We start from the raw sequence: 22378 nt of genomic DNA, 5'->3' as shown, positions 1-22378 counted from the left end.
GTAGTCCATTGTGTTCGTCCTCAAACTCTAAGTGCAAGAAGTACCATATTTGTTAAAAACCACCATGGATGAAGAAAAATCCAAAAACATTGGGGAAACCTCAAAAGACTACAACAAAACGATTTCTTGGCAAGATTCTAGTTCTAAAGAGGTATGTGAGTATCTCTAATTCTGTAATTCGTGTTTGAAGGAGTAAACTTCAACATTGATTAAAAAAATTGACGTCGATCTCAAAATCGGTCTGGTTCGACCGATTTCATGTGTATAGCACGATGTGACCAGACCGATTTCGACATGCATGCTTTCTGTTATTGAAATCGGTGAGGTTGTACCGATTTGCACTGCCTCCGCCGGTGTGGGCACACCGATTACCACTTCCTCTATCGGTACGAGCCCACCGATTCGACAACAGGAACTTAATTTTTGATAGCATCTTTAAATCGATTACGTTGTACCGATGTGCAACTGGCTTACCGGTCTAGGAGGACCTATTTGAACTCCAAAGAAGGCTACCAAACTACTAGAGTTGAAACCGATGATTGCCTCAACTATATACTACAATGGCCGGTAGAAACGCTTCAATTAAGACTCCAAGCAGCCCCACACAGAGAAATTTAGTTTTGGAATCAAGATTATACAAAAATTCTATCTCCCAAATTCTAGAGTTTATGGACAGAGAAAATGGGAGAGAGGGATGGAGAAGAGAGTTTTAGTGAACGCGGGTAAAGTATGGCCGACTTTGAGAGAGAGATTTGAAGAACAAGAAAAAGAAAAAGAAATCAACGAACAGTGTAGAACGATTTCCTTTCTCTAAATTTAGGGAGGGGTTAAGTCAAAAGACTTTGACTTAATGATTGACCTAGCATTTCTATTACGCTGTTAGGTCAAACCGTGATTGAGGCATTGCCTCCTACCCATACATTGCCTCTAACTAAATTTGGACTTGCCTTTAGCGAGATTACCTATAACAAGTTTGGGCATTGCCTATAAAATCTCCCTATTTTTTGTACAGTAGTATGATATAAAGATCACAAGGAATTACTGCCGGACCCCTATTTTCTTAGCATATCTGGACTAGAGTTGAACGGCAAATCATTTACTGTTGCAGATATATTACGAACAATTCAGACCTTACTATCCTTTCCAATTAGAGATATATTTTGCAGTTGAAACTAAACTTCTTCTCTCAACTAGTCAACTACAGATATATTTGTAGTTGAAAATTAACTGAGCCAAAAGTTTGTTTTAAGATTGAAATCAATTAGATAGATAAAAAAGAGAAATGATAAATGTACAATTAAAAGTCTGGAAAAGGAAAATGTGTCCAGATCTAGATGGTAGTGTTTGAGATGAGAATTGAGATTATAGTGTTTAATGCTACTCCTTATTCATAAGACTGCCACATAGGATCTGGACACCATTTCAAGACTTTTAGTTGTACATATAGCATCTCTCGATAAAAAAATCCAAAAAAAGAATTTAACAAAATAATCATTTACATGTTTTCACTTGAGAGACTTCATATCTTACTACCCTTTCCAAAAAAAAATTGATATGCAAGACCAATTCAGGTTTCAGAGAAAAATATCTATATAATAAAACAGGTGGATGGGTGCTGACTGGGACAAACCCTGGATAAATCCGATCGTCCGTCCCACATCAGCACTCTCATCCACCGTCCGATTCAATAAAATCTATTAAGTCTGCCTCTCGGTGCCTATAGCCACGTTCTTTTCCTATTCTCTAAACGGATGTATCTTCTTACTTCACCAGACACATCTCCTCCCTCACTAAACGTGAGAGGTTAGTATTATTTCATCTTTTGTTCTCTCAATCTCGGTTAAACTTCCTCTTCATTGTAGAAATTTATTACATCATCTTTTGTTCTCTCATATCTGTTAAACTTCATCTTCTTTGTGGAAATTTATTTAGTGGCAAGAATGATTCATTCATTGGTTGCATTCTTTATGTTTTTGATGTTACCATATATGTGTTTGATGAAATGTCTAATAGAAATACCTTAATGATTCATTCATTGGTTGCATTCTTTATGTTTTTGATGTTACCATATATGTGTTTGATGAAATGTCTAATAGAAATACCTTAAATTAATATGCAACCTGAGAATAGAAAATTGATGGAGGGTAATATTCAATTTCTTTTAAAAAAAGGAAGAAGACAGTGAAAGTTCTGATTAGAGAAAGTGATGGAGGGTAAGGAGCAAATTTTGAATTTTCTGTCAAGACTACCAGTGAAATTCTGATTAGATTGAGTTGTGTTTGTAAGCTCTGGCTCAGTCTCATTCACCGTGATCAAGACACCCCAAACCACTTTCTTCAGCATTCTCTAAACCATCCACTTCCCACTTCCTTCATTATTCTCTAAACAATCCAACTTCTCATCTTTACGTTTCTCACAAAAAAACATTTTCCCAATTATAACAGGATCATATTAAGTATATCTCTTCCTCGGGACCTCTGTTTTGCTTCCACTGTCGATGATAGCTTCTTCTACTTGGATAAATACATAAAATTATGTCACACTCTCCATTAAGAAACACACTCTCCAAAAATTATGTAAAAATATCAGAAGTACTTACGTAAGGAGCACAATTGGTTATTGTAATGGTTTGTTTTGTTTCTCTATTGAAGAACATGGAATCATTGAGGTATGCAACAGTCGGAGACATCAAATACTCGCCATCTCCGCTCGACAAAAATGTGATATGAGATGTTTTGGGTTTGGAATCATTGAGGTATGGTAATGGTTATGTGATGGTAATGGTTATCTGATTGGTTCGGATTCTTTATTGATATTTTTCTCAGTTGGATTAGGTAGTATCCATCCAGATCAACGATTGATTTACTTGTATATCTAGATGGCTGCGAGGAATCATGCAAAGATGAATAGAAATAAGTCAGATAGGCTCAACATTATCAAGATCAAGATTCTGGTGAAAGATTCTTTTCTCTTCTATTTCTCTTTCAATTGATTGAGTTTCATTACCTCAGGTTTGTACACTTCTTATTTTCAGCAAATAGATTTTGAATATTTCTGGAATACTTATTGGAAAGACCCCTGGATAAATCTGAATTCACATCTTTCACTCTGTTTCTTCCTTTAATTCTCTCTCTAAATGTTGTTTGTTTGCTCATAGGCTTCAATTCTCATAATTCTTTATAAATTTCATTGTCAGATGATGTTACTTGATAAATGGTACACTAATTTTGTTTAGAGTTTCTTGAGTATCTATCTTAATGAACAGAAGCTTGATGGTGTCATAACAACTTTCATTATGTACTTGCTTTTCATTTTTTGGTATTACTAGATATTGGGTTGCCAAGGAACTTACTCATGGGGTTTATTTATATTATAGGTTTCTGCATATTTTAGTCAGACCTTGAATATTTATGTGATTTCGAACTTCATACTTAAATATGGACGAAGCGTGCGAAGTGAATACAATTATAAATCCAACTACACACAACATGTATGCAAATTAAAACCTTTCATCTCTCTATGCAACACTTGGTTGGATACATTTGGGGTTTGGGCAAGTATTCTCTTTCTTTTATCTCATTATGAGTTACTGGAAATTATTGAGAGAAAAAACCCGTACTTTTTCTTTCTTATTTCCCCATATATTTTAAGCACAAGTTAGAATTAATGAACCTCGGGAAAAACTCGAGTATTTTTAGAATTTGATTTCATGGAACTATACCAACTTATTTTCATCTACACAATGGAGTCATTCAAGATGAGGAGTTCATTTTAGAGTCACATTGTTATGAAATGGAAATCCTGGTATTCTGTTTTCCCTTTTTCGTCTCGGGTTCCTCATCGATTGTTTTAGAGCTCTATAAAAGCTTGAACCTCTTATCTTGCATTCATTACTTTGCTAGCCATTGACGATTTTCATTTGTTTGTGCAGTTGTAACAAAGGGATAGCGACAACCAAAAGAACTTTGATTCTCATACTTGGTAAAGTTCAAAAACCTCAAAACTCTAAATGTCTTAGAAGTTTCAGTACATTGTCTGCTTAGATGCTCTCATAAAAAAGGCCTAGATATCCAGTTCTTAGAGTTATATCGAGATTGAAAATTGAGATCTGATTGTCGAACATGTTTAATTTCAGGGGGCCATTAACCTTCAAAAACATTATAGGCAGATTAGTCCTTCGATATTGGCTTCTATTGAGAATTTCCCACTGTTTATGAAATCAGAAAGGGAAAAGCGTTGTAGTGGTTTCTTGATATAATCATCTACTGCTTCTATTCTATGATGAAGGTTGAGAATGAACTACTCTGAAAATTTCATTGACTCGGGCGACATGAACTACTTAAGAAAATTTCGAGTGGTATTTGTCCCTTTTTATTCTTTTACTATGTCGTTTTCTCGTAAAAACCTGTACATGTCGATCATATGCATCTAATCCTTCCTGTACTTTAATGTGTCACTCTTTGAAGTTTTGTAAATGGCTCAACAGAGGTCATATCTCCTCGAATGAAATTTCTGCCAACAAAAGTCTCCCAATCTAAACACCTCATATACTTCCACTCATTTCGCCTTCACGATTTTTTTTTATCTTATCTGCATTTTTTCTTCTAACTTTGTCACTCGCGTGTTTGCACTCTCATTGGTATATAGTCCCATCATTAGTGTATTTCTTCTAACTTTGTCAGTATGTGTGTTTGTTTAACTTTGTTCTTCTGTTCGATTTGACGAAGCGTTCTCAATTTTTTTTATGTGATAAGAAATCCTCTAGATATCTTCCCGACGATTCATTTATAACGTAGTAAATTTCAGGCACATTGACTTTTTACAGGTACAGTAGGCCCACTAAAAATCCTTAATTTATGTATCATTTCACTTTTGATGTTTTTTTTTACAGTAACTTTTGATAAATTTTCGTGACTCCATCTTTTGACTAGAAATACGAATGGGAAGTACAATTTATGATAGTATTACAATTATGTAACCTTTAGACTACAATTATAGAGATTTCATTTTTTATGTCTTTTCCTACTGTAACTTTCGATAAATTTCAGTGACTCCATCTTTCGACTAGAAATATGAATGGGAAGTACAATCTTTGATAGTACTACAATTATGTAACCCCTAAACTACAACTCTCAATTCCAACAGTTTTTTCAAATCACTAATTTTATGGCATCGCCCGACACTGGACCCCAAGTTCCTGGGTTGGAAGATGTAAGAAACAAATAACTCACTGTTTTGTAGTCAAAAGGCAACTATATCTGAATTTGAGAAACGGTTGGAAAAAGAACAGAAACGGGGAACGGAAGAACGAGGAAAGGTTGTATCATATCTAAAATCTGCATTACACAAAGCTTAAACAGAAGCTCAAGAGGAATTAAAGCGATAGTATGACATCGCCTACAAGCAGGAAAGGGAGCTCAAAGAAGTTATTAATAAACTTCAGGTCGATTGCTACCAGGAATTTAAAGTTGGCACATTTGATATTTCTGATCTTGTAAAGACAGCAACCAAAGTTTCAAAAGCTGAAGCAAGGGTAGGAAATGCACATGTAGAAGCCATCAGAGCAGCTGGTGACGCTGCTGCGGAACTCGTCAAGACTGCTGCTTTAGAGGTGCACCACTCATATTCATGGTTACTCCTTCCGTATTTAAAGTGCTATTCTTAATTTTCTTCAACTGAACTTGTAGGTGTTCTATTGAGATGCATGTTCAAAAGCACAAATGATGAAGGGGATGCATTTTAATCTAGCGCTGAAGCTGCATAAACTGTTATTGATGTTGCTAATGCAACCGAAGTCTCAAGGTAAAGCTAACATACATTCCAGTCTCAAGGTAAAGCTAACATACATTCCAGTCTCATATGTCTTTTGCTTTCCAATTATGCTCTACTAATGATTTCAAGGACTATAGAGCCAGAACCAGAACCAGAACCAGATGAAGAGTTGGAAGGATACTCTATTTTGGACAAATACTGCCTTGCCCAGCTAAGAGAAAAGTACTGCATTCGTTGCCTTGAGAGGCTTGGGGAATATGTTGAAGTTCTAAGGTCATTGCTTCATGAGAAGGTGGTAGACGTCTGCCTTGCAATACTACAACAGTGTTCCATGGAAAAAGATGTGTCAAAAGTTATGATGCCTCTGCCTGATGTGCTGAAGTTTATTCGTTCATTAAATGCTCATCGAAAATTTGCAGCACTTTTTGTTGATCGTGGTGGTGTTCACAAACTTCTTGCAGTGCCAAGATCTGGTCATTCCTTTTTTTGTCCGTCATCTTGACTATCGATTATTTTCATGTAAGAGTTTGGTGTTCAAGTTGATAGTTCACTCTTATTATCAGGGTTATATTGTTTCCCTCAGGGTTCTTAAGTTATGACTTCACTTGCAGGGGGTCATGGAACGTGTTTGTTCATTTCCTTCTGAGGTTGTTTACCAAGTTGTTGAGTTAGCACTTCTGCTTATTGAGTGCAAGCAAGACCTAGAAAGGAAAAATGATGCTTTATTTTTTTTTTTGCTGCTTTTATTTTCAGGACGATTGTTGATTCTTTTGAATCCGAGGAGGGTTTGCACAAGTTATTGAACATTCTACACGATGCAACTTATGTGAGATCATGAAGTAATTCTGGCTTATCTAATGGGGGTTCACTGACAGTTTTAGAGAAGCAGGTAGTTTTTCACACCAGTGTTGCACTGATGCAGTTTTTTTCGGACCCATCATTTCCACTGACAACTTTATCGCCATTTAGCAAGTCAATCAAGAAGAAGTATGGGTTAAGGTTTCTGTGCTTCAGCTTGAAATGGATGTCACAAGTCGGGACAGTTTTTGGTCAAATTTTTAAATAAACCTGTTATAAATTATAGTTTTGAAGTTTCATATTCTTTTTCAACATCATTAACCGTGCCGGAGGCACGGGTCATACCTAGTCTACTTACAAGTATGGAACTAGAAAAGGCCTAACGGTAAAATGAGTAGGCATTTCTTTTTTGTTTTTTTTTATTCTAAATTTATCTGCGATAATTAATACAAATAAAAGAGTGAAAATTGAAAATTACAATATTATTATAAGCTTGTGCTAATAATTTAATGAAGAGATCAAAATTTTAGTGGAAAACATGAGTAGATGCATAATACTCGCTCTCTTTGAACACTGGTCTTAAATCTTCTTGGCACATGAAATCTAAAGGGAAAGAAACAAGATGTCCTCTAATACTACTTTCTAATCTTTCCATTGGATCTTTTGCTTCAAAATCTCCATTTTTATATGACTCTAGCTTCTCTGGTGCTATACCAAAATCGATTGTCGTGTGGCCGTGTTTGTCTTTCCAGTGCACCATGTTTTGTCTGATTGCAGATCTGTATTTGAATCCGATTGTTAGTGAACCGCTCCCATGAATGATTAACGAGAATAAAAGAAAAAACGAAATGTGCGCGGAGAAAGACAGATTTTATAATTGGTAACGTACCTGGAGTGTATAAGATCATTGGGTACGCAGGCAAAAACATCTTGGTATATTGTTGTATTCGTCTGCGTGATAATTAAATTAGGTAACTTGGACTACATACAATAATGTGCATATATAGATATATATATCGGGAAGAAGCTATTGCAAGTTCAAAAATACCTTTGCGGTCTCCATCCAAATGTCTTTATACGTTGTGTCGACAATAGGATCATAGATTCGAAACATCTGAAATAACATATGGTAAGATAATGATTCACGGTTTTGCTATATCATATCAATGACCTCTTGGTCATGTTGGTCAGAAGCCACTCAACCTCTAGAGAGTAGGGAGGCCTGTTTGAGTTAGGTGTTCCAGAGAGAACATGTTGACATATATATATGTATATATTTAATATTTCCTTTTGATTGGGAAGTTATTAGCATAGGAGGGATGAAGAAATATTAAAATAGAAGTACAAACCTCTCCAGAACGAAGACCAAGGTGTTCGGACCATAGGGAAAGGCGAAGACTAAAAGCAAACTTGCCAGCGTTCCAAGGCATTCCATTCATTGACGATTCAACAAATTCTTTATCTTCGATTAGTACATTAATCTGAAACAGCAAAACCCATGTTGAGAAGGAAGCTTGCATACAGGAAAAGAGTTGGATAAACATAAAAATCACAATGGAGAACATCAAAACCTTCATAACATTGGTGTAAATTTTCTCATAACAATTACTAAGGACAATAATGGTATCAACTGTCAAGAACCTCAGTTTTGGTACACAAACCTAAATTACCGGTAAGATATGATCTCATAAGTGGGTTTGGGTAAATTCTGGTATTTTTTTTATACAAGTATTTGACAATAACATATAGGGTTGTAAGACCACATTGACCAATGTTACAAATTTACAAGGTATACTTTCTTATACTCGACTGTCTTGTCCGCACCCACAGGGTGAGGATCATGCCTAGTACTACCAGAAAAAGTGTAGCCATTGTTTTTGAGTAAATGTGTCATAATTAATATAAAAAAAAATCTCAAATGCCATTATATGAAGTAGCTTGATAATTTTGGGTAACCCTTAAAGACATGACATAGGAAATGATACCTCGGAATCTCTTGCTCCAAGCAAACTTCTATCATTAATATTAGCTGATCCAATCAAGGCCATGCAGTCATCGACTATCATCACCTTGCTGTGCACATAAATCTGTCAATGATCAAAAAAGTATTACTTAGAAAATTATAAGGATTAAGAACGAAGTTTCCTACATTATATCACTAATAACTATGATTTATGTTAAGACTTGAGAGCTAAATATATAAATGCTAGGATTTTCACCTGATTGGTAGCCAAAAGACCCTCATCAGAAAGTCGTCCGTAAGATCTTAGACCATAGAAAGAAATATAATCTTGTGTTCTAGGACCAAGCATATCATAGAGATTGTGCATGATCGACTGTTGACCTCTACAAATGGTTCGATATTGCCAATGCATCATGGCTCTCACTGACGCTGCACCACCATCATCCAGACCCCCCTTTATAATTCACGATCAAAACAAAATGTAAACACATTGTCTTATTTGACAATAAAAGTCAAACTAATAACATTTTGATACCTGAAATCCAGGCAAAAGTGGTATGACAATAATAACTCTGAAAGCCTTCTGATCTCTGGCGGCCCGTATTATACGCCTATACAGTGCTTCTAAAACACGATTTCGTATGATTTCGTCTCCTGACAGACCAGATATGAAGAATTGATTCTGGAAACAAGAAATAGTTGATAAAATTCTTATGAATATATTACTGAAAGTTGGATTTGCCTCTCAAAAGTTAATCAATCAAGTTTTCAAATTAACACAGTAATCAATAGAAAAAAAATTAAACAGTAAGTATATTATGAAATGTATATCTGAGCTGGATATTAATAAACCACAAGAATAGAACAGGACTACACATCAGGATGAATAAAAAAGACCCAGCTTTTGATTTATCATTTTCATTTTTGATATTTCTTCTTCCCAATATAGTCCTGAGCGTTCCCATGTGCAATATTGTTTCTGATGTTCTTTCATGGTTATAATTTATACCCTTGCAAGGTAGATTCATAAGAAAACTTCCGCACTCCATATACTAGTAGTGTTGGTAGCTAATGCTATATTGAATTAGAAACATACCTCTATATATACAAAGTGTTCTGCTTTCTCAATGAGAGAGCAATATGCATTATGAATACTCTCTTCGGTTTGGCTTGTCCCAGCAGACCATTGACCAACACTTCTAATAACCTGTTTAACAGAATAATTGAATAAATATGGCTATTGAAAAAGCGAAAATTTGTGAGGAAATAGACAAGTGCGATAAAAAAGATAGGGATACGGTAGGCCCACCTGACAGCGGCATGGAATACGGGGACCAACTTGCGCAGCTTCATCTGCCGAAACAACCTGGCTGCCCTGCTCTTGTGCTTCCCACCACTCATTATGTAAGCTGATTACATCTGTGGGTCTCACCATACTAAGAGATGTTTCCCTTCGAGGATTCAGGCAATCAAGATCATCAATGAAACCTTTCATCTGAAAGTCAGGAGCTATAGCTTGAACTCTGGATTTCCGCAAGGAAAATGAAATATTTCGACTGAAGTTGCTCGAATGATTATGATCCGAGGCATTTAACTTTGGGTTTCCATTTACAGCATGTAGTCCATCAGACTCTTGAGGTAAAAGCAATGGGATGTCTTGTAATGAGGATCTGGAAGAAAAAGAATCCTCCCTTCTGATGCCAATGAGATTTTCCTCCACTTGCCCATTTTCAGCCTCCATTGCTTGGCTTCTTCCCATGTAGTGAGGAATAACCATGTGTTGCTGAGGCATAAGTAATGGAATTGCTTGCTCATTTGGAGCTTTGTTTCTCTACAAGAGTGCAAAAGCAATGATTAAAATCAAGAAGATGTTAACCAAGTAAGTTCTATAAAGAGAAAACCAACCTTCGCATAGTTCCATCGCTGAACAAAATGTCTTGCAATATCACGACAAGGTGGTCCCCAAAGAGCACAATGGACATCATGCCATGGCATGCGAGGATACTTTCTACGGTCCAGCTGATCTTTCATAGCATCTTCCCATGAATTCGGTTCAGACTCCCTAACAAAACAAGATTAACATATTAATCAGCCATATTAAAGTTTATATCAAGTTGATGACCCAACGTGCATGATTCTAGATAGCCTAAAGCTACAGCGATCTCCCAAAGAAAACCACCATTGGTTGTTAGAACAGACTTAAGATAAGTTATCTTTGGGGGATTTTGGCTTTAACCACAAAATTTTAATGAGGTGTGGTTACGTCCACACTAAATCTTAAAACAGATGGGTGTGACTAACAAGGTGTTTCCATACAACTTCACTTTTTCCTTTTTCAAACTTTGCCTACTTAGATATCAAGTGAGAATGTCGGTAAAGAACACACAAAACCTTACCTGGGGTTGTAGTAATCCTTTCCAGGCCATACGAGAGGAGGGCAGTCACCTACTCTGTGCTCAAATGTATCATAACGGCCAAAGCAAAGATCTAGACCTCCAATAAAGCAAATTCGATAATCAACAATAACAAGTTTTTCATGGTGGGACCTATATGTAACCAGGAATGATTTATCAGCAACTGCTACAACCACGGGTACTGAACTCAATCTGGATGAGAAGTTTAAGCAGATTTCTTAAATAAATGCGGTACCATAAATAGACTCCGCTTGAGAAATGATCAGGATAACGCAACACCTTGACATTCTCATGAATGCTAAGAAGTTTTTGCTTGCTGTAGACACTGTTTATTTTCAAAGCAAGAGCAACTTCTTTGTACATGAGAACGTAAATCTGCACGTATTCATTAATTTAATCAAACTGAAATCAAAGTAGATAATTGCCGGTAACAGCACCTTCTCTTTTTCCAAATAAAACTGTGGCAAGATTCTGACTTCTGATACCTAGGAAAATACAAGTTCTATATGAATAACAGTGAACTCTTTTCTAGTTAAGTCACCAGAGCCAGAAGCAATATTTAGAAGAAATAGGCCACAAGACAGCCAAAGCTATTATTCCAAATTATTTAATGGCAAACTCACCTCATTCATAATAGGTTTATTAGGTGCATTAGATTTAACATGAATCTAGTCTACAAAATGTGAGTTTCACATTTCACTTAGCTATTGTGAGTTCCATTACAAAGAAGGAAGTTTTACTTTCACATAACATACAACATAGAAATAAATAGCAAAGTACAAATACTGGAAGCTCATAATATCATACACATATATGTGGAGTTTGAAAAACAAAATATGTTTCAAAATGCATCATTAGAACGACATTTATTATCGGTAGGTCGCCAAAGTTAACTGGCCATGCATAATAAATTAAAGGCGGCAGTAACAAAGATGAGCTACAGAAATGGCAGAAATACAAGAGACTCATGGATATAAACAAAAATGGTACCTGAACCCCTTCTTTAGCTTTTGCTTCAATAAGCGTGTCAAGTCTGGAGGCTGCATTAGTATGGAAAGGACGTTCTAGATACAATTCTGGGCATAACCACCAGCCAGTAATGAATATCTGCATAGAAATTCATTTAAGCATATGTCAGTTGTCATGATTATATTATGACCTATCTGGGCTAAAGTTGATTTTTGACAGTATATTATGACCTATCTGGGCTAAAGTTGATTTTGACAATATATGATTGCTAACCTCTGATTTTGCTTCACTAATGGCTGCTGCAATTGCTTGAAATGCTGCTTTTCCATCTACAAACCATTGGGCTTGACTTCCATCCTCAATCAAACCCCTTGGTGGAGCAAAAGATCCAAAGCGGTGTGGGTGGCACCAGCCCTCAGGAGGCTTTAGTCCCGCATCATTAATTGCATCAACCCAAGCTCTTACTTTATCATTACTTCTAACTCTTAGCTTTATGCTACGGCTACCAGAAGACACCTTGTGTTTTCATATCTAAATGTTAGCAAATTTACCTCATTGCTATTTTCATCACGTGTAATCATATGTTACCTAAAGCAGTTTGTCAAATAAAGATCTATTCAACCCAATCTACATCATTTAACCCCTTCCACGGCTATACATTAAAATCCGTGGAACAAGTAACGCCATTTTGTAGACAACAGGAAGCAACATGTGAAACATACCCAAGGTGTCACTAGCAAAACCCGTACAAAATTAACCACGATATGAGCCTTCATACAGAAAAAGGTCAAAAGCAACTCACCTCAAACGGATGACGTAACGGGTTGTGATCCTTTATTTCTTTTGCTAAAGATACTCGGCCTTCTCCATTACTATCAGATGCTGGCAGCATATCAAATACAATTATATCTAAAAGTTTTGTATCGCGAGGATCTTCTAGCAAGGCCAGGAAACCAGGCTTAAGTACAGCCCACACCTACAACAAGCACCAGACAGTGTCACAACTTTTTTGTGATCCTTGTATCGCGAGGATCTTCTAGACAGTGTCACAACTTAAATTAAGATGAAACTCTATTATTGCATTTCGATGTGCAGGTGTATCCAGACTTCAGCAGTAGATATAATATGGCAGTTGTCAAAGTGCGTACCATGATTCAGGTAACATAACTTGCACAGTAAATACTCCGATAAGCATAATAAGAACTTTAACTGTAAGAAAGAACCTTCTTTGAAGGATGAAACCAAATCATCAACCATGAAATATGAAAGCTAATAGCTTCACTAAGTATTATATTCTTCACTTAGAAAATTTTCACCATTGCTACCTGCCTACTCATTCACTTTGCTTGTCGAACTGATAATTTGTTTGATGAAAGGAGTTTGCAACAATGTACTCGAACAACAGAGCAATAGTAAAGGTACAGGCAGGAAGTAGGCTTCAAAAAAAGGTAACTACAGTGACATGATCTAGGTCGTGTCAGTATCCCGTAAAGAAAACGATAAATGAAGGGTTGTTTGTTTAACAAGGTTAGCATTAGCGTGGGGCTATCACCGTGCATGACTCATGCAGTCAGATGCATGGCAGCAATATATAGTATAACCCAGGGCTTCAGCAAAGGACACTAAGCAGTAGCCAAATGGGCGAGCCACAGGAAACCATTTTTAGGTGACATTTGACCATCAGTCTGATATCCCAAAAGAAACAATTAATCAAAAGGTTCTTATACAAACAAATTAGCTTAGGTATCTATCTGCTTCCTACAAATATAGAGCACTACGAAAGAAGCATATTGTTACAGACTGCTCCAGTTGTGGGTAAGGAAAACTTGTTGAGAAGTCCATCCTGACGGTCTACTTTTCGTTGTCTCAGTTGAAAGTTTTTGTGGTTTAGAAATTATTGTGCTATGTCCATTCTGAATTCAGTTGTAAATCCAAGAGCTTCTATATTGGTAATCAATCTGGAATCATTGTCCTTTGTCCATTTGACCATCAAGCACAGTGTAAAAGCCTTGGACTTCTTTGTTATACAAATAGACTACAAAAACCGCATGCCAAGGGTGAGAATAGGTTAATTACCTTCTGCCAGTTGTCATTGCAACAGCTAAACCAACCACATGAACAACATTTCCTATCATCACCATCCCTTGAAATTCTCGGTAGATGTTTGACCATTACGTAGTCTTCTTTCAGCTTAGGCCCATATTCCGGTGCAAAAGATAACTTGGAGACCTCCAAAAACTTGCAAACCTACAGTTGAAGACCATTAATCCCTACAGATATTCAAAGAGTTCCCATAATAAGGATAAGATTGTAGGATCCATGCATGCATTGATAAGTTTCGACTAACTTAAGAGTTACGTGCACAAGATTGCAAGAACAAAATTTCCTTCGCGTGCAAACAGTTACCAAGGTTGACCATAACATAACCGAGAAATTCCAACGACCGAAAGTGGGGGATTTATGATGATTTTTCCAATTCGTATTACTAGAATACTCGGTTATTGTCGAGATCAAGCTGCTAACTAATTCACTTTTCACATAAAGTTTGTAATGTTTTAATGTTCACTTTATCATTGAATATACTGGTCTTAGGAGTCTAGAGTAAAACTTATCAAGTACTACAATTAGGTCCCTGAAGTAAGGTTAACAAGCTCTAAATGAGTCCATCTTACTTCTTCTTTCTGAATTATTTTCTTTTTCTTTTTATACAGCCACAGGTGTCAGCGACGAGCCTATAAATTAGCAGGAAGCAAATCAACTAAGAAATTTCAATAAAAGGTAATTATTTCTCCGCTTTCCTCTATTTCTCCACATCTTTTTCTGGGGATTCTAGGACCTTGTGCGCTGGAGCTGGACACTTGCTGCTTGAAGCATAAACTCTTATAGACATAGTTGCGAAGGATTTATTTTTTGGTTTTCATCAGCTGTTCTTCTAGTTTCAAACAAAATGCAACTATAGTTACTTCCTATTTGTGGAGCAAATAACATTGTCCTTATTGAGCGGAGAAAAGGATCGTGAATACTTCTTAAAACAAATGACTTCACTGTTAGTTGGGAAGCGCTTATGGAGACAATGTAACTGCTTTGACTTTTGTGGCGTCGCTCCCCGGGTAATCCTTTGCAGTTGAGAGGAAGCCCTGCTTGGTGGTTGGATTTTCTTGTTTTCTTTCTTTAGGTTGCCGACTCGTGGCACCTTTATCTGTTCATTTTGAGTCCTTGTAACTTTAACTTTCTTCCTTAACTATTACCTACCCTTCTGAAGTATATACAGCAATATTTCTAAGTACAGCTTTGAATCTGAGGACAAGGTGGACCCAATCTTTATTGATGTGACTTGTTGAACATTAAAGCTGTGTAAGAAGCCATCATGAAGAATAAGGCAAGTAACCTAATTAACAAATTCTTTCCTGTATTATATATTAAAAATATTTGTTGCAGACTTCTTGTGGAATTGAAACTTAAGAAGCTAAATTGGAATACACTGATGAACAAAATTTGGAAGTTTATGAGTAAAAGTAAAAAACGACAAGCACGCAAAAGAATGAACTAAGTTATAAAAAGATGATTGCATAAGACTTATGTAAGATCTCAACAGCGTAACCAACCCACATTTTGCAACCTAAATTGTGTCATATGGCACTTTGATGGAAATAAATATCAGAGAGAGAGATCATACCTCTCGAGAATTCACGATGTCCAAGTTCCCTAGAAAGTGATTCAAATACCCTTGCATTGCAACCTTTGCATTGTCGGACACGGAATTCTGTCTTCCTAGTGAAGGGCGAATAATAGGCAAAGCAGCAATTGACGGAACGTCTCTGCACAGTTACTAACCCTTAGAACAAAATTATAAAAGAGTTTTAATATGTATAAAATCAAATTTAGCACCATTTCTAAGCCACCTATTTTTTGCGCTTTCATCGTGATGTAAATGGACAGCCTCGTCATCTCCTTCGTCATCATCATGAACCACGGTTGTATGTTCTCCTATACCTATGTTTTGGAGCCATTCTTTAACCTTCGAGGTAAAAGTATCAGAAAAAACTTAGCTAAAATGTCATCCTAATATCCTATACATTAATCTCAAAATATCACCATGGCCAAGAGACAAAAATACCTGTTCTTGCTTGTCCTCAATAATATCTTGAAATTCTTCAATAAGTGCTCTTTTTTTCAATGTAATATGTAAGTAGAGAACTTGTGTAGCTTTCTTCAGTAACCGCCATTTAAACTAGCAGAAACCCAATGATTTAGTTTCACCTTTACACAAATAAAATTATACTAATCTAATGAAAACGAGAAACATTATCGAAATTCAAGTGCACACTCCAAAACTCTTATTTCTCACTTCCAAATGGAAAAGCAGACAATTCTTCTTCTTTTAAATATAAATATAAGTTTCGAACCTCAACTAACTTTCTATGATTTGTTTGGTATTAAAATAAGTTCAGAATTTTGCATCCATGACCTTTATTACAGTTCTTTTAATACTACTTTAAATTCTAAAACATATGCCAATTAATAAACTGGATTAAGTCCAAATTAGGCAAGTTGGACAGAAATTAGCAACCTAAAATGAGCAAATACATAACGTCATCAGAAATTACTCAAATCCCAATCTAGAAAGCGGAAAATCTAAAACATTCATCTGGAATTGTGAGTTCCAATTTGAAAAAAATGAAGAGATCAAATAAAAAACATGTGTTTATGATTGAAATTTGAATGGTTACCTGTTTATAGTGAAATTCAACAGTATAAGATAAAGGAAGAGGGCTAAAATCAGCGGCATCAGGTCGAGAAACGGATATAACTGTAGCTTTAGGTAACTCATCAAAAATCCTCGCCGCATCCGACTGCATTTGAAAGTACCTATGTCCATTTTCGGAACCGAATTGCTCTGATTCCATGATGAAATTTCTTTCTCCTTCGATCCAGAGTTATCCGTTGAGATCCTGAGATTATTACTACATGTTAACGGATTTGGCATGTCCCTTTCCTGCGAGTTCCTCCTGATCGTCTTCCACTTTCATTAGAGAGAGAGAGAGAGAGAGAAAGAGAGGATTTTGGTGTTGTTTTTTTGGCTGTAAATAACGGAGTACAATGTCAGAACTCAAAAACTATTCATTCCGGTACAAGTTAAGAAGATGGTATTAGTTAAGATTGGATTCACATTTTATATACTCGTGGGGGGTGCTTGTTTTTCTTATAATTCAGATCCACAATCTGACTTGACACCTAACTTGTCTCATTTCAGGTTTTATAGTGATTGTTTTAATTCAGATCCACAATCTGACTTGACACCTAACTTGTCTCATTTCAGGTTTTATAGTGATTGTTTTAATTCAGATCCACAATCTGACTTGACACCTAACTTGTCTCATTTCAGGTTTTATAGTGATAAATTGATTTTGGGTCATCCTAGTTTAGTTAGACCTAAAATTAAATTAAGTTCAAAAGAGTTCATCGTCTTAAAGTGACTACGACGATTTGGAATTTTGGATTCAGACGATTTAGATTAAGGTGCTGTTTGTTTTTTTAAATTTTCAGATCTGAAATCTGAATTGAGATCCAATTCTGATTTCAAATGTTTGTTTTTGGATTTTAGCTTAATCTGAAATTTTAACTGAAATTAATACATGTCTGAATTGGCTGAGTAAATGTCCAAACATTTCAGACTTCAAAACAAGTCTGAAAAATGTGTCCAACATCTGAAAATGTGCAAAAGACATTTATAACCCTGTTAAAATCTAAAATACCAAACTCATCCTTCTTCCCACCACCACCAGACCCGAACTGAACCCCACCACCACCACCACCACCACCAAACCCGACTGAACCACCACCACCACACCCGACTGAACCACCACCACTACCACACCTGAGTGAACCACCACCACCACCACACCCGAGTGAACCGCCACCACCACCACACCCGAAATGAACCACCACCACCAGATCTGAGAACCACCACCAAATTAGACCCAAACACCACCACCAGACCTAACACCACCAGATCTGAACACCACCACCAGATCAGACCCGAACACCACCACCACCACCAGTCCTAACACCATTGAACCCAAACACAACCAAACTCGAACACCACCACCACCAGTCCTCACACCACCGAACCCAAACACAACCAAACCCGAACACCACCACCACCACTAAATACACCACCACAACAAAAAGTCAGCACCACCACACCAGCACAAACCAATCATCGGTTAAGAGAGAGGGGGGAGAGATAGAGATTGATAAAGATCTTGTCGAGGAGAGAGAGAGAAGAACTAAGAGAGAGGGATGTAGACTTTACCCGGAGAGATAGAGAGAGCGCCGGGACAGACATGTCGCCGGAGAGAAGCTCACAGAGTGGAGAGGGAGAGAGAGACAAAATGGAGAGAGAGAGAGATTGATAAGTTTAGTGTTTAGTTTTCTTTTTATTTGAGAGAAAGAGTAGGGTTTTGTAAAATTAGGATTTTATATGAAAACTATTAAATAGGGGTAAAAATGTAAAACTGTTGATTCAGACATAAAAATTCAGATTTAAAAAACAAACATCAAACTTACAAAGTAATTCAGCCAATTGAGATTCAGCCAATTCAGTTCAGCCAATTCAGATTCAGCCAATTCAGATTCAGACATATAAAAAAAAACAAACAGCACCTAAGACAAATGATCTCTCAAAACAATCTTAGAAAAAAGGGCCCGTAATTATAAAGTCCAAAATGGGGAAGTTAAAGAGAATCAGGCCCAATACTAAATAATAATGAGGAAAAAATCCAGTAGGTAAAAATACAATTTTACCCTCCAAAATGAAATTTTCCGCCCAAATCAACGTCAAAAACAATTTTGAACATTTCTAAACAATCTTTGGTTTGCTCTCAACAATTTTGTAAATTTCTGAACAAATCTTAGTTTGTCTCAACAATTTGTAAATTTTTGAACAAATTCGTTCTTGCTTAGACATTGTTTTGCCAAAATATTTCGCATTTTTTCTTTTGCATTTTACATAGACAAACTAACACAAACATTTTGGCTACAACATTTTTCGATTTGTCTTGTGAAAAAATAAATGGTTTCGGCATTTTTTGTTTTGCCTTCGACATAAATATAAAGACTAAAGCATTTATTTATTTGTCCTTTACAAAAATTAAAATGTTATGCATATTATCCTTTGAATTTAACAAATCCGTTAACGAACAAATAATATTTTGACTAATACATTATATATGTTGTTAAGAACATTATATATGACGCCAACATTTTATAATAAGTCGGGACATTATTATAGATATTGTCAACATTTTATAACAACACAATGATATATGTTGTCAACATATAAGGGTAAAAATGGAATTATGAAAAAAATATGTTGTCTTGTTAACAACATAATTACATATATTTCAAAATGTTCAAAAAATGGGTTTTTTTGACATTATTATTTTTTAGTGGGTTTTTTTCTTATTAGGGTCTAGATTTTTGGGGTTTTCACTCATTTTTTCTAGAAAGAAACACCCCTTACTATTGATTTTGAGGAACCACAAACAAAAATCCAAATTTTTTTTTTTTTTTTTTTTTTCTGAATTAACTCTTTGGTAGTTGGCACCGTTGAATTTCTGGTAGTGAGTTTGATACTAGTTTAATATGGTAACACAAGCCCCAACCAATTTGAGGTAATGGAATTTGGGTTGTTTAGCATGCACCTTTTTTTTGTCAGACTTTTCCATATAAATATCACTTAACTAGTGGTAGATAATTTTAATGTCTTGATCACCACTTATTTTTCTTCTCAAAAGAACTGCTAGAGTGATTACATTCATCTGATGAAACTGATGCATCACAAGAATACGGCCAGAAGTAGGACACTTAGACCCTTAAAAGCCGTATTAAGTTCTTCAAAGTCATCCTAAGAAGCCATCAAGGTTCGGATGCAGAGTTATATGTAGGACATAAGAGGGATCCAAAGAAAACTGAGCTACATTAGCACCCTCCCTTGTTAATTCCCCTTTTTCATCATCGTATCATTTCATCAAATTCTGTTCACTAATATCGAAACAAGAATTTCGTCCTAGACACGAATTTTCTAATCTAATCAATCGAGCGCACTTCTAACACTTGTTCCACTTTTGGAAGACCTTGCGTTATATCACCCAATCTCGATTTTGGAAGACCTTGCGTTATATCACCCAATCTCGATTTTGGAAGACCTTGCGCACTATGAGGCCACAGACACTCAGAGTCAGGAGAAAGCATGCTATGTAAGAAGCACTATGAAAGTGCCCTTCGACCATGTCTCAAGAGAACAATTGAATGTAGATCCCTTATGTGCCAATCGCTAGGGCATCCTGGGCAATGGCACCCAGCTTAACTAGAGAGGCCTAGCCTGCTCTAAGAAAGCAAAATGTCTCATTTTATATTTCAGCAGAATCCCCAACCATATGAACCAAGTGCAAATTATGGAAATGAACTTATGAAGTTCCATCATTAAACCCAATTGCCATTAGAGAAACTAAATCTAACATTACCTACCCAATTTCAGTTCAAGAAACAATTTTTATATGAAAATTAGTAAATAAAATCATCCAATTGGTTGAAATTTACACTGTTGATGATCAAGTTATTGATTTCAGAAATCAAATTATATACATATTTACATGAGAAGAAAGGTAAATGAATGAATTCCCCAAATTGGGGAAGAAATTGTTCCAAATTCTCCTCTCAAATTTGTTGCAGTAATGGCGGAATTCAGCAAACCGGAACCAATCTCATCGGAACCTTCTCTCTAGAAGGATCACCAATTGAACTAACAGAAGCAATTCTCACAACTTTCTTAAATGCAAAATGAATACAATTAGAAAGAACAATCCAACTTAATACCTCATATACGAAATCAAAAGCTGGATCACGATTCGAGAATGATGATGATTCTTCTTCCCAATTCGATCCACCAAAATTCCACCCCTTTCCATCGCCGCCGCCGCCGCCCCCGCCCCCGCCCCCAGAACCACCACCACCAGAACCGCCGAATGGACCATCATCACCACCGTCCCCGAAAAACCCATCATCTTCACCGTCTTCAGAATCACCACCAGTAAGAGATCTTCTTCTCGTACGTCTCTTCTTCCTCGTAAAAGTTCGAGGAACGGACCTGTATAAATTTTGCCTGATTGTCGGTGGGGCAACTGAATCGACGGGGGAAATTCCAGCGAAAATTCTTGAATGGGTATCAGATAAAACAGAGACTTGATTACTTGAAGTATAATTGTGGCGATTAAGAATGAATTTTGAAAACCCTAAATTTTGTGCAGTTGCTAATGTAACAGCGTCGGCAGTTGCGATGATCTCCATAACTACGAGTGAAACCCTAGAAACCAATTTGGAATAATTGATCAAAGATGGATCTGAATTGAGAGGAAAAACGGAAGGAAGAAATTTAGATCGGGTGAAATTGGAACGAAGAAGAAGAAGAAGAAGAAGAAGAAGACTGGAATTTCGTTTTTCTTGTGAGAATTTTAGAGGTTAGACGAGGGAGAAATTAAAGTTGACACGTTACCTTTGTATCTTCCCTTTGTTTAGGCGTTGTTTGGTGCTGATTTGTTCTTTCGGCTATGCCTCTATTTGGGCCTTTAATGGTTCGTGATTTAATCTGGGCTTGGTCCATCTACTTAGAGCACGCCCCTACTCTTCTAGGCAAAGCTGTTTTCTTTAAATTAAAGACAAGCTCGCTAAATACAAGCTCGCAAATAAATAGAAGCAATGCCCATCTTCTTCCTTTTGGCCAAGTCTTAGGTAAAAATCATTGCCTCTAACGGGAAAACGTCCCCCTACTTAGAGCACGCCTTCCTCTTCAACTGAAAGTACCACAACGAATTTTACAGTTACCAAGAAGGTTAAAAACGCAATAAACAAAATAAATGAACTTGTCCGACGACCACCACCACCATCGCCTTCTTCCCAAGTATCTTGAACTCTCTTTCTCCTTCTTACGAAGGAAGCGACACTAACGCATGCTCCACTCCCTTAGAAAACTCTCTCTACATCTGTATGGGGTTATAAGAATAAATTTGTTTAGTTGAAAACCTGGCTCTGCCAAAATCAAGAGGCATAAAGGCATGACTCAAGTTTACATTAGCCTCACTTCAACTACAAAAAAAGTTGTTTACATCAGCCTCGGACAACAATAAAATTGTTGGTTCGAGTATAGTTGAATTACTGATGTATTTGTATCACTGACGCTGCACTACTTGTTCCATCAAGGAAGGTACATTTGTGACTTTAAGACTCATCATTTTCTCGATCTTTCTCTCCCTTATGGGTATACCGCCAACACCAATAAGGCAATATATTTATTATTGAGTTATTTCCTTTTTGGCCCCCTACTTTGTGACTAGCTTCCTTTTTGGCCCCCTATTTTTTCATAAATTCAAATTTAGTTCATATTTTTAAGTAAATGTCATAA

General features: G+C 36.4%; 2 protein-coding genes and 1 long non-coding RNA gene across 5 annotated transcripts; 1 reads left to right on the top strand and 2 right to left on the bottom strand.

The window, feature by feature from the left end:
* Window positions 1–2648: 2648 nt before the first annotated feature.
* On the top strand, window positions 2649–6869 carry LOC147569116 (uncharacterized). The gene is made up of 8 exons (XR_015231204.1): window positions 2649–2755; window positions 2826–2953; window positions 3932–3981; window positions 4136–5611; window positions 5688–5802; window positions 5910–6291; window positions 6384–6419; window positions 6526–6869. It is a non-coding gene; the product is annotated as an uncharacterized LOC147569116 (long non-coding RNA).
* An 83-nt stretch (window positions 6870–6952) lies between these two features.
* LOC147569115 (phospholipase D zeta 1-like) lies at window positions 6953–17158 on the bottom strand. Of its 3 annotated transcripts, none has more exons than XM_086655563.1 (20): window positions 16647–17158; window positions 16034–16147; window positions 15819–15934; window positions 15593–15734; window positions 13993–14163; window positions 12719–12892; window positions 12190–12432; window positions 11938–12054; window positions 11183–11322; window positions 10930–11079; window positions 10439–10595; window positions 9843–10364; window positions 9630–9740; window positions 9069–9215; window positions 8790–8987; window positions 8556–8657; window positions 7920–8051; window positions 7619–7684; window positions 7460–7521; window positions 6953–7349 (listed from the first exon to the last, which is right to left on the bottom strand). In XM_086655563.1, exons 1-20 carry the CDS (start codon window positions 16821–16823, stop codon window positions 7097–7099), a joined length of 3294 nt encoding a protein of 1097 aa, XP_086511689.1. In that variant the 5' UTR covers window positions 16824–17158; the 3' UTR covers window positions 6953–7096. The 3 variants fall into 3 exon arrangements, with proteins under 3 accessions (XP_086511689.1, XP_086511690.1, XP_086511691.1); XM_086655564.1 differs by having other exon boundaries at window positions 13993–14186; window positions 16647–17068; XM_086655565.1 differs by having other exon boundaries at window positions 13993–15266; window positions 16647–17065.
* Window positions 17159–20452: 3294 nt separating this feature from the next.
* On the bottom strand, window positions 20453–21509 carry LOC147569114 (glycine-rich protein). Its single transcript, XM_086655566.1, has one exon. It carries the CDS (start codon window positions 21265–21267, stop codon window positions 20665–20667), a length of 603 nt encoding a protein of 200 aa, XP_086511692.1. The 5' UTR covers window positions 21268–21509; the 3' UTR covers window positions 20453–20664.
* Between the last annotated feature and the right edge of the window lie 869 nt (window positions 21510–22378).

The sequence above is a fragment of the Eschscholzia californica genome, unplaced genomic scaffold, assembly GCF_041429995.1.
Source record: "Eschscholzia californica isolate CP2 unplaced genomic scaffold, dmEscCali1.0.p SCAF_1, whole genome shotgun sequence".
NCBI classification, from domain to species: Eukaryota; Viridiplantae; Streptophyta; class Magnoliopsida; order Ranunculales; family Papaveraceae; genus Eschscholzia; species Eschscholzia californica.
Note: the sequence above shows the minus strand (reverse complement) of the source record. Positions and strands in the feature narration are given on the sequence as shown.